At 46.1% G+C, this 12,843-nt stretch overlaps 1 protein-coding gene across 1 annotated transcript; it reads left to right on the top strand.

The window, feature by feature from the left end:
• The first annotated feature begins 10,173 nt into the window (after positions 1 to 10,173).
• On the top strand, positions 10,174 to 10,698 carry LOC9661461 (pentatricopeptide repeat-containing protein At5g39710). Its single transcript, XM_024687699.1, has one exon. The coding sequence runs from the start codon at positions 10,174 to 10,176 to the stop codon at positions 10,696 to 10,698; it is 525 nt and encodes a 174-aa protein (XP_024543467.1).
• The last annotated feature ends 2,145 nt before the right edge of the window (positions 10,699 to 12,843 follow it).

The following is a 12,843-nucleotide window of genomic DNA, read 5'->3' as shown; positions in this document are numbered from 1 at the left end:
GATGACGATGTCTATGCCCCATTCATTTTCACAGCAAATGATTCCTACGCCAGCCTTTCCAAATTCAAGCAAATCTTTTGCGGTGAGCTCCTGCAGTCGGAAGTCGGTTTTCCTGAATAGCAAGCAAAAAAACTTGGCTTCACCCATGTTTCTGTGGATTTCTTCTTTACCACTTCCATCTATAGAGCCACCTGCTTGTTTTGTTTCCCCTTCACCTTCAGCATTGTGCGTACTTCCACCTGGAGCTTTCGAGGCCGTCAGCGTTGGAGATGGCAACTTCACCTCAGGTGGCGGCATCTTTACTCTGACCGCTTTGGACAGGGACGCTGAAGCCACCTGCGGTTGACCCGGAATTTTTTTGTTTACTTTAACCCTGCTTCCACGCTTCAAAGCCGAGGCTGGAGGTGGTGGCATGTTTACTTCGACCTGCGCTTCTCCTCCACCACCTGGAGCTTTGGGGATCGGAGATGCTGAATTCTGCTCACCTTCTCTAATAAGCTCGGACAGCGACTTCCCACTTAAGCCACGGCAAAGCTCGTCAAAAGTAAAGCACTTCCATGAATCTCTGTCTAGACTGTCCAGTGCAAGAAGTAGCAGCACCCGTGCAACCAACTCGCCCCTGTAACCTCGATCAACCCATCCACGCTTCATCCCAGTTACAAGTGCCTCCAAGCACTCCTTCCACCCTGTCCCAACCTTCCCTTGTGCACGCAAAACCTGTGCTGCAGCCGCTGCAACCAGTGGCTCCGTAGCCCAATGCGTCCAAACAAGAGTCCGGTCATCAGAAATGGACATCACGCTAAGTAGGTGACTTGCAACCATATCAGTGATAATTGTGGCATGCGGATTGATGTCGATGCATACTCTGCAGCCCAGTGTAGCCAGACAAGCCTCATGTGATAGACCTCCGCTTTCAAGCATACACTTGTTGAACGAACCAGTGCCACCCAGGAGCTTATCTACAGCCAAAAGCAGCACGTCACCTGCACTTGCGGAAGCCTTCACCAATGCTTGCCACAGTGGCCGACCATAGCCGCAAAGACGACCCAGATCTTCAACTTGAGCAAGCAGAAGGCCACCTGTTTGTTCGTCCGATGGCAAGTCTGCCAAGAAAAAGCAGTACGCTGGATGTGCAACTAGCTTTCCCACTGCAGCCACTCGATCGCTACTATCTGCCTTATTGGGCGGCACAAAATTGTTTAACCTCCCGTTTGTGTCGGTGAACATCAGCGACACACTTCCATCTTCAGGCAACACCCTGGAAGCCCTCCTTGCAGGAACAAATGCAGCAAGAGTTGTCGGATCAGCATGCAAAGTAAACCATCGGGCTTCCTCCATGACAAACAGGACCTTCAGTTTTCCTTTGGCAGGAGCTGGAACATTCGACAGTAGACCTTCAAGCGTGTTGTACTTCTTAAACGCCTTACTTTCCCAGATGCCCCAGATATTGGTTTTCTCGCCAGGCTTCTCTTTCATGTCGACGTCAAGGCGATTAGCAAACTCCTCCCGGGCTGCATTTCCTATCTCCATCTTCGCCTGTACCACGTCCCAAAAGTTCTTCCCAACCATGAGATCGTTCAAGAACTTCTTGGCATCCATGGGGTCCTCCCCGGAAGTCAGATGCAGAAGAGCCTCGATGCATGACACAAAGTAGTCAATGCAGAAGAGCATGAACCTGCTCTGCGACAAAAGCGTAGAACCCGAGCTGAGCAATTTGACGGCGTTTGTGTAGAAGAAGTCCGCAAAGGCAGACCTTGGAGGGTACGCGGTGCCAGATGAAGCGAATGAGCAGTAGATGACGAACACACCTAAATTCGCAAGCTCGCAGGTAGTCCTCGACTTTCCCCAGCCACTCGACTGAACTAACGTGACAACAGGTGCTATCAGGGCTTTCTTCGTCTTCCACTTCTCTCCTGTTTCTTCCAGCTTCTCACGCAATGACTCCACGTTGTCTAATCCCCCAACTCTTTGGTACTCCTGCGCAAATGCTGATTCGGCAATACCCTCCACTCTTTTCGAGTATTCAGGTGGCGGCTGGACGATTTCAGAGAACTCGCGTTCCAGTTTCGACATATCCTCCTGGAGTTGACTCACCCGCGCTTTCTCTGAGGCTATCTTCTCCTTTAGTTCGGCATCCTCCCCGGCTTCCTCCCCGGCTTCCTCCCACAATTTGCATTCAAGGTCTACAATTTCCGTAAGTGCCCTCTGCAGACGAAGTTTCACATCAATAATCTCACCTGCTTTAAGTCACTTTTTCTTCTTCTGCTCTCTCTCTTCATCCGGCTCTCGCCCACGCTTTCTAGATGAAGAGGCGTCCATAGCTTGAACTTAACCCGTAAAAACCCTAACATTAGGTCTTTTGAAACAATCGTCACCGTTCAACCAACGACAGCCGTCAGATCAATAGATTATTAGGTGAAAGCTAATAAAATAATAGAGCTTATACTTATAAATATTATGGAGTTAAAGTTCTATCCAAATATGTATATAAAAATATGTATATAAGCTTAAAATAATGAATGAAAAAAGTATTTTAAATAAAAATTACATAAATGTTGTGGCTATATAGATAGTCGAACTCTTTCATGCTGTGATTGATCAAGGAAGTGTATATGTTTTTCTAGTGTATGAGAGATGTGTGTATGTTGTAAACCCTGGGGTGTTTGTTGGTCATCAAATTCTTGTTCTCAACAATGCTGGAAAATCCATGCACGCCAGCCCCCTTGGCTCAAGAATATACCAAAAATTTCTGGTTCAAATAGGTTGGAAGACACAAGTACATGTGCATTTCACAATCCTCACGCTCCTATAACGAACCCAGACAGAAAATGCAACTACAAGAATTATATTGAGGTATGCTGTGATTCTCTGATCATCCAAACTAAATTGTGTATGTTTTCCAGGTGCTTCGATGGGGGACGAGTGTGGCATTTACCTTGGAAGGAGTTTAGACATTGCCCATTTATAACATTGTGCTTATAAAAGGTGCTTGATAACTAGTTCCACTTCCTTCAGAACAAAAAGCTATCAAGTGTAAATGGGTTTTAAGGTTAAAACTAATGCTAGCAGTTCTGTGGATAATGAAATTTTGCATATTTTTATTATTGTGGAAGTCCAAAGTATCATAGAAGGTAATTTATTTAGATACATTAATATATCTAACAGAACTGCATTATCTTCTATTGCATTTATATTTTTTTTACACACACATAGATATATATATATATATATAAATAAAATCATTATGTATAATAGTATTGTGAGTGCTTGGAATATGGAAAGGGAATACAGAAATGTGCATCTCAATTAGCCCAAAAACCCTAGCTTATATACAGGAGCGAGTGGTCTGGATTAAAACTAATCCGACGGCTACCAAAATCCCACTATGCTAATATTAATATACGGCATCGTAGCCATACACTTGGCCCTCACATCATCCCCCCTTCTCAGGATAATGGAAGACCATCAAGGTTCTCTTGTAAACGGGCCGGGATCTGGAGGAACATTAGGAGGAGGCATCGATGGATCTGTAGATGGTATTAATTGCTCCTGATCCCTTTGTATGAAGCATTTCAACCGCTGCACATGCACAATCTTTGGAGGATCGGCCTGCTGAACGTCATGCCGAACCTCATAAACTTGTGGTTCAACTTGCCGCAACACCTGATACGGTCCTTTCCATTGTGCAAGGAGCCCCTTAGATAAACCATGTACCATAAAATGGGGAAAACGGACTAACACCAAATCATCCACTTTGTACTCCGCAGGTGGACGATGACGGGAGTTGTAGCGCCGTTGTTGTCCCACTTGTACGCAGCCTAAGTGTTCGGCAGACTCCGCTCGGACAAGTGGAAGAATGCTTGTCAAATATTGATCCCATGACCTAGCATCCGCAGCTCGTGGCAATCGCAAAGGTAAACCCAACTCCGTTGGTAATATTGGATCATGACCATATAGCAGTTTATATGGTGAAGCAACAGAACTTTGCACCCTAATGACATATACATATCGAAGAGATGGCAAATAACCATCCCAATCCGAATGCTGAAAGTTCACATACTTCGCAATCATCCCCTTGAACGTCCGAACGAGCCGTTCCATTAGACCGTCTGATTGTGGATGATAAGCACTCGTGAAAGTGTGGCGAATCCCCAACCGAGACGTCAAAACATGAAACGCTTCAGCCATAAAAGCGGGACCATTATCCGAAAGAATCCGCTCTAGACAAGAATGTTGGAACACCACTCGATTGAGGAGGAAGTATCCAACAGCAGTTGCAGAGGCACTAGCAAGAGCACCAACTTCCACCCAACGAGTCAAATAGTCAGAAGCAATAATAACATACTCATTACCAGTAGTTGACCGTGGAAAAGGCCCCATAAGATCAAACGCCACCAATTCAAATGGACGGGAAACTACAATTGACTCCAACCGTCCTTCTGCAGTCCGAGGGGGAGTATTACGAGCTTGGCACCAAACGCAGCTACGCACATACTGGATAATATCACGTCACATCTCCGGCCAATAGAAAGACCTGCGTAGCTTCTCGATTACATGACGATGTCCCATATGCCCACCTAGAACAGGAGAATCATGGTAGGCATGGAGAAACCGCAGAATAAAGATAGAAGGCACCACCAGCCGTAAATGATCATCAGGATCTGTCCCTACAATATAAATAAGGCCACCTTCAAAATGATATTGAGAATATAAATGCCGGAAAGGCAAGTCATCAGCAAGTGATGCAGGATTCTGAAACCCATCTCGAAGCCTTCGAATCTATGGCTCAATCTTTTGAGCCTCACGAACCCCATCAAGCAAAAGTAGATCTTGCTCTACACCTTGTGGACACTGAACGTCAAGTATAGCAACCGCCGACGGCACAGAATCCTCGTCTAGAAAATCCACAGATGCTGAAACAACAGGCTTGTCAGAAACATGAGAAGAGAATGAAGAAGGAAGAGGAGCTCGAGAAAGGGCATCAGCATCAGCCATAGAACTCCCTGGGTGGTGAACAACATCAAAATTATATATCTGAAGCTTCAAAGCCCACCGAGCAGTATGACCAACCAGGTTCTTTCGCTTTAATAACGAAGTAACAGCAGCATGGTCACCTTCAAGTAACGTCCGAGAACCATGTAAATATACATGAAGTTTCTCGAAACCCCAAACTGCTGCTAAACACTCCTTCTCTGTCGTGGAGTAGTTCATCTCCGCTGGTTGTAATGTACGGCTTATATATGCAATGGGATGGCGCTGACCAGGCACACTCGAGCTCTCTTGCATTAACACACCTCCAAGACCAATGTCAGAAGCATCCACGCGCAAAATAAAAGGTCGAGTGTAGTTAGGATATGCCAAAACCGGAGGAGTTGTCAATAACTTTTTGAGATCCCCAAACGCCCGCTCACAATCCGGAGACCAGATGAAAGATGATATTAATGACTTCAGCAACGCTCGCAATGGTGCAGTGCAATCAGAAAGATGATCTACAAAATGCCCGAGATACTGCACCTTGCCCAAGAAGCACTGCACATCATTCACACACTTCGGAGTAGGGAACTTTAGAACAGCCACAAGTTTGTCAGAATCAACTTGCAAACCCTCACGAGAAATACGGTACCCAAGATAAGTTGTGTCCTTGGATCCAAACACGCACTTCGACTGCTTCAGCTTTAAACCAATGTCACGTAGCCAATCCAACACTTTACAAACATCATGAATGTGCTCCTCCCACGTCCCCTCCGAGTGGATCAAGACATCATCAATGAAGTCAGCAGTCACCTCCGGCATATCATAAAGAACCTCGTCCATCATCCATTGAAAAGTTGCTGGAGCATTGTTCAAACCAAATGGCATCACCAAGAACTCATACAAACCAAATGGTGTACGAAAATCAGTCTTAGGAATATCTTCTTCGGCCATCGATACTTGCCAATACCTAGAAGCAAGATCTAGCTTGGTGAACCAACGACTTTGCCCCAAACGATCCAAGAGATCAGTAGTGTGAGGAAGAGGGTACACATCTGGGATCGTTACGTCGTTTAACGGACGATAGTCGATGTAGAAACGAATACTCCCATCAGGCTTCATCACAAGATGAGGTTCACATGCCCAAGGACTTCGTGACTTCCGAATAACACCCTTCTCCAACATCTCCTGAACATTTGCACGTAAAATCTTGATCTCCTTTAGTGACCGACAACGAATAGGAACCTTGATTGGACGAGCATCCCCAGTTGGAATCGGATGACGTGTAGCAATCTTGGCTCCAGACGATAGGTCAAAGTCAAAGAGATCAGAATACTCCTTCATGAGCCGGTCAACTGCTGCAACACAAAGATCGTCGGAGGGATCGGAAAAGAGAAGAGCAGAACAAAATGGAAACACAGGAGGAAATAATGGGGGAACAAAAGTAATGGAAGCAGAGGTAGAAGTAGAGGGACGAAGAGGTACGGATGTGAGAGGAATGGAGGAAACATAAGGAAGTATGAGACAAGGGGGAGAAGCCTCAAAGTCACACTTGGCATGATTGCGCTACAACCAATCCATACCAAGAATGAGGTCAAAAGCTTGACTCGGCACCACCCGCAACGACTGCAACTCAAGCTCGAGATCGCCCACACGCACAACCAGGTCTGCCTCATCCCGTGCACATGCATGTGTACGGCCGTTGCCATAAAGAATGAAAACTGGTTCCGCCGCACGACGCAAGTGTAGACAACAACGTGTGGCAACAGGTCGAGCAATAGAAGATAAACTCGAACCTGTATCAACCAACACGAAGAGAATAATAGGAGACCTCTTGTTATAAAGATGAGCTTAGAAAGTAAACACTGGATGAACTAGTGCCGAGTGAACCCCTTGATGATACTCCCGAAAGAAAGATGGAGGAGTCACTGACTTATTCGCGCAAGGTCCCTCCATTACTCGCGCGACTCCTCGTTTCCCGGATTCATCTCGGTGTCCAAACCTTCCACTGCAGCAGCACCAACGGGACGTTGTTAACGCCAAGGTCTCCACCCAGGAAATGGAGGTTGCCAATCCGGAAAGCGCCGACAACGCCGATAAGTATGACCAACTTCATCACACGCCCAACAACGAACATCACAGCCACGACCACGTCCTCGTCCTTGTCCTTGGACTCGAGTAGCAGCAGCATCAACCTCCATGGGAACAGGACCATCACTCATAGAAAGTGGAGTGGAAGGACGTGCAGCAAGAAGTGGAAGAGGCGACGTCTCATAACGTTGTGCCAAGCAAAGAGCATCGTCAAGGGTGGCAGGAGCAAGTGCATGCACAAGGCCGACAAGATCTTGACGAAGTGCTGGCCACAACATTCCTAGCTTGATCCGCTCTGACATATTAGGCTCCGCACGAAGCAAAATACTTCGGAAACGAACGCCAAATTGCATCACCGACTCAGATGGCCCTTGGCGAAGATGATGCAATTGTTGGAAGGCATCGTCACAATCATCGGCATGTCCGAAGGCACGTTTGAAGACATCCGGAAGAACACTCCAATCCTCACGAGTGGCCGCACTCAATCCATTGTACCACTGCAACGCCCTCCCTTGGAGACACGTGGGAAACTCACGTAAACGTTGAGCATCATCCCAAGAATGATATGTGGCAATCACCATGAAGTGATCGAACCAATGGTACACATCATCCTCGGGATTCCCACAAAAGAACTCCGGCCGAACGCGAGGATTGGCACCAAGAGTAGGAGGAGTTGGACCACGTGCCATGAATGCCGCCATCAATTGAGTTTGGTTGTTCAATTGCAAGCGCATAGCATCAAGCAATTGGACCAACTGCTTCTCGAGAGTCAAAGGAGGAGATTGCTGATCTGCCATGGAGACGAATGAAAAAGAAAGAGCAAAAGAAGAGAAATGACAAAAAGCTAGAAAGAAATAGTAGATCTAGACAATGCAAAAAGCTAGATCTAAACCAAAATCCTGAAAGGAAAGAACAAAAAGAAGGAAATGGAAAAAGCTAAATCTAGACAATGCAAAAGCTAGATCTAAACCAAAATCCTAAATCCAAGCACTCCTCAGGGACAATCAAAAGTGCCCCTCATCTCCACTAATGTGAGTGCTTGGAATATGGAAAGGGAATATAGAAATGTGCATCTCAATTAGCCCAAAAACCCTAGCTTATATACAGGAGCGAGTAGTCTGGATTAAAACTAATCTGACAGCTACCAAAATCCCACTACGCTAATATTAGTATACGGCATCGTAGCAGTACACTTGGCCCTCACAGTATTAAGTAATTTCTAAAGATATTATTGATTATTAGCTTCATTGTTTTAAAATGAATTCATATCCATGACCAAAACTATAGATGATATAACCAATTTTTTCAATGACAAAAAGACTACACTACATTAACTAAATCCATTACACACCAAAATTTAGACTAGTTCTAAAATTGATAGCAAACTTTTAATGAAAATTTTAAAAATTATAAATTCTAACTATTATGTTATAAAAGATTTTTAGAACCAAGATAAACATATCTACCATAACTCTGATATTTTGAAACTTAAATAAAATTTTCCAGTAAAGAAGATTAATTTGTTAAAACAACAAATATAGTTTTTTAAGATAGTTACTGTATAAACTATATATATACTGTATTCTCATCTCTGTTATATACTATAGACAGTCTATACATATTTATAAAGTTATCACCAAAAACCAAGAAATATATTATCTTTAGTTCTAAATAATATGAAAATTCAAAATTTAAAGAAAGCAGAAGATTCAAGTATAAAAAGCATATCCAAATATCTTGAGACAAAACAAAAAAATTATTTTCTTGCAATAGCATTAAAAATGCATGATGACATACAACATATGCAGGCTAGTTGATAGCATTCACAAGAACCCTGATCTAAGCTCTCATTATCAAAAACTATCCCCATGATTTGTAAGTGAAAATAAAGCCACTTGACTAAGTATCTGCTGGAAGCCCTCACAAGTATCATTTGGCTGGAAGTTGTACTTTGCATCCTTTGAACAACAATATCGAAGCAGTCTTTCAATCAGCTCTTCCAGAAGGCAATGGTCGTCTCCACAAGAATACAGCACAACAAACAACATCACAAATCTGCCAACATCAATATATTTCCAGCTAGCGGCAAGTCTCTGCATGTTCCTTTTTAAACATTGCAAGTTGCATCCATTTCCTGAGGAGAAGTTCTACAATGTTTCAAAGCTCCTTTTCAAGTATTTATCTCATACCCAAGCAACTCTTCTTCTTCCTTCTTCAATGAACAATTGCAAGCAGTGCTACAGAACGGAGCTGCTCCATCATAACAATGATAGCATGGTCTGACTAGCTGCTTCTTTGAAATGTTTGACTCTGATTGCTACACAAGTGTGCTTTACTATGTTCTGATATCTGATAGTGTTATTACTTTTTAAATGCATGTTCAAATTTCTTTATATTTGCGGTTGAGTACTGGCTGTGTATTGATACCTCCCACTTTGAACAGCACGTCCTGTAAACTCTGTATTATTATATAATATAAACTATTTAGGTGTTACATATCACTCACATGAACACTTACCATTCTGGAAAAAGTGACAACTGTTGACTGTGATTATGCCTTTCCTTTGCTGAGAAAGATCTCTAGTTGCAATTGATACACATTCTAATGAATTTTATGATAAGAATTACTTTCTCAGGTTTAGTATGCCCAAAAGCATACTTTAGAGATTTTAATTTGCTGTGCATGCAACCTCCATACTCTGTCAACTTATTTTTCTTATTTCCACATCTCAAATCTGGCCAAAATTCATGTACTTTGCCATTATCATCACTCCAGAAACTTACTCCTTGTTTTTTCAATGCCTTTTGTTCTTTCCTTTCACGTTCTGTCCCTTGCTTTTCTTTGAACATACTTAATGTTTCATAAATATCTTGCATCATAACATAAGCAGATGCATCAGTTTTATCAGCTTTTACAATAACTTTAAATGCTAACTGAGCCACTTTACGCGAGGATGATCTCTTATGCCGGAGTCGTTCGGAGCCTGAGGCTAGCACGCATCTGGTTCCAAAGGCAAGGGGCTCAAGCAATCGACGAAGTGCTGCAACGCTCTCATCCTCGCCTACGCCAAGAAAGGTGACGCTTAAACCGCACTCTCCATCCTCGAACAGATGAAAGCCTTCCGTAAGGGGTGCTCGCCAAACGCAGTCACGTACTACATCCTCATCGCCATGTTTGCGAGGTTGGGGGATGCGCCAGGCCTTGCAAATCTCCTGGGCGACAGCAAGTGCTCGAGCTTCCGTCCCGATGCCATGACTTACAACACTCTCCTCTGCGGCTACTCGAAGATGGGAATGCCGGAGGATTTCGACAAGACACACAGGGAAATGGTGGAGGAGGAGGAGGAACTTAGCAAGGAGAGCTACAACGCATTGCTCGTTGGATACCCGTGGCTGGATCGTCTCGACGAGCTCCAGCGCTGTGTGGGGGCGATGCTAGCCAGGGAGATGAGTCTGGCATCGCCACTGGTGGCGGAAGAGATCGCCAAGGCTTACAGAAGAAATGGATGGGTGGAAGGATTGGACACGGTGATCCAGCTTGAGGAAAAAAGTCCCGGGATTTCTCCAACGTTCCAAAGCTTTGTAAATGCTTGCAATGACGATTTAGAAAAAAAGGAGGCGCTTGTTTCAAGATAAGTTTTTACTTTTTTTTTCATTACAATCCATGTGATTAACTTTGAATACTATTTTGTGTGGTCTCTTCCAGCTTTTTCCAGAATATGGACTCACTGGCTGTGTCCACTGGAAGCATTTCTTTAAAACCATGCTCCTGGCATTCATGGTATGTGGCAAACAAAAGCTGCAACAAAAGAAAAATCCCAACAAGAATCCAACAGGGGTTGCAAATTGTAGAAAATTGACTGATACCACTGTCCAGGTTGAACTTTTGTGCATTCTCTAGTTAATAAGAACGCTGACCAGATAATGTTGACAATTTTGAACGTTACATATTGGACAGCAGCACCGTTGACCCCGCAAAACCCGGGCTAATCCCCACCGCGTTCCACGCTGCCACAGCCCCCCACCGCCACGTCCCCGTGCACCTTGCAGCACCCCAGCAGTGTGTTCCACGCCACCTGGAACGGCATATTCCTCACCACGTCCTCCGCCCGCCCGACAAACCCCGCCAGCACGTCCACCATGCACTTCCAGTGGTTGGGCCATGCTGCCAGGCAGTGGTCCTCGACCATGGACACGAAGAAATGCATGGCTGCACGAGTTGAGGATGCTGACGTAGGTGACGCTGTCGGGCTGGATGCCCTCGAGGTGCATGTCACAGTAGAGGAGGATGGCATATTCGGCATGGCTGTGGTGGGCGTATCCCGCCACCAGGGAACTCCATGTCACCGTGTGGCAGGCTCTCATGAGGTGGAAGGTGGTGGCGGCGCCTCCCAGGCTGCCGCAGCGCGCATACATGCTAACCAGCGCATTGCCCAGGGTGACGTTGGTCCTGGATCCCGCGAGAATCTCCGGATTCGCGGCGCATAGCTCAGCGTGGATGCGCCGCCCCTCGGCGAGCTTGCCCAGGCACACAGGTGAATGACGGCCATGATGCAATCGGGCTTTAGAATGGAGTCCGAGATGGTGGAGGCCGAGGTGTTAGTGGAGTCCGAGCTCTTCACACTCTTTGTGTACAACTAGAGTCTGAGCTCGCAGAGACCGAGCACCTCAAGCCGGACTCCATGGTCCTCGAGTTCCCAGCAACAATGCAATTGCTTCCTCGTCATATCCGTGCTGCACATAAGATCCCATCATTGCGTTCCATGACACCAAGTTCTTCTCAATCCCATCAAACACCCACCTTGCCTCCTCCAGGCTGCCGCACTGCACATACATGTTGATGAGCGCATTCTAGATCTGGATCTTGAGCATGAAGCTGGAGGAAGCAACGCGAGCGTGGAACTTTCTCGCGAGGCCGACGTCCCCGACCAGTGATCCGGTGTAGATTACGTTGAGCAGCACCACGCTGTCCGGCTGGATCGACTGCCCGACCATCTTGTCGTAGAGCTCGAGAGCTTTGGATCCATTGCCGTGAAAGGTGTAAGCAGTGAGCATGGCCGTCCAGGACACAACGTTCTTGGGATTCTCTGAAAAATCCTCTCGGTGGCCTCTAGATCTCCACACTTGGCGTAGGCAGTGACAAGTGAGTTCTCCAAGCTCAAATCTGGAGGAGAGTGTACCGCGGCGAGCTCCAGCTGCGAGTGGATCCGCTTGCACGATCGCAAGCACCCAGGGCTCGAGCAGGCACTTAGAACTTCCAGAAAGCTCACGTCGTCGGGCTTGATCCCTTCCAAGTTCATGCCATGGAAGAGGCCCATCGCCGTGCAAGACTGTGTGTGGCCGCGATCATGCTGTTCCACAAGACCCTGTTGTGATCTTCCATCCTCTGGAACACCGCAAGTGCTTCCTCCGTGCTGCCACCCTTCGCATACATCGAAACGAGCGCATTCTGGATCGTGATGTCTCCGTGGAAACCCAGGTTGATCATGGCGGCGTGGATCTTCCTGCCCTGATTGAGAAATTCCCTGCTGGAGCACGCAGTGATTGCCACGACGAAGGTCACCGGATTGGGCTGGACGCGAGCTTGGATCATCCCCTTGAGCGTCTCGAGCGCCTGGCAGCAATCCCCAATCTGGGCAAATGCGGTGATCATCGCAGTCCACGACACTACATCCTTGTGCGGTATCTGATCACATTCTTGCGGAGATCCGGGGAGAGAATTCTCGCGTGGATGGCCATGCCCAGCGCGAGATCCTTGGCACCGGAGCACGCAGCCAGTGT

The sequence above is a fragment of the Selaginella moellendorffii genome, unplaced genomic scaffold (genome assembly GCF_000143415.4).
Source record: "Selaginella moellendorffii unplaced genomic scaffold, v1.0 SELMOscaffold_54, whole genome shotgun sequence".
Classification (NCBI taxonomy): domain Eukaryota; kingdom Viridiplantae; phylum Streptophyta; class Lycopodiopsida; order Selaginellales; family Selaginellaceae; genus Selaginella; species Selaginella moellendorffii.
Note: the sequence above shows the minus strand (reverse complement) of the source record. Positions and strands in the feature narration are given on the sequence as shown.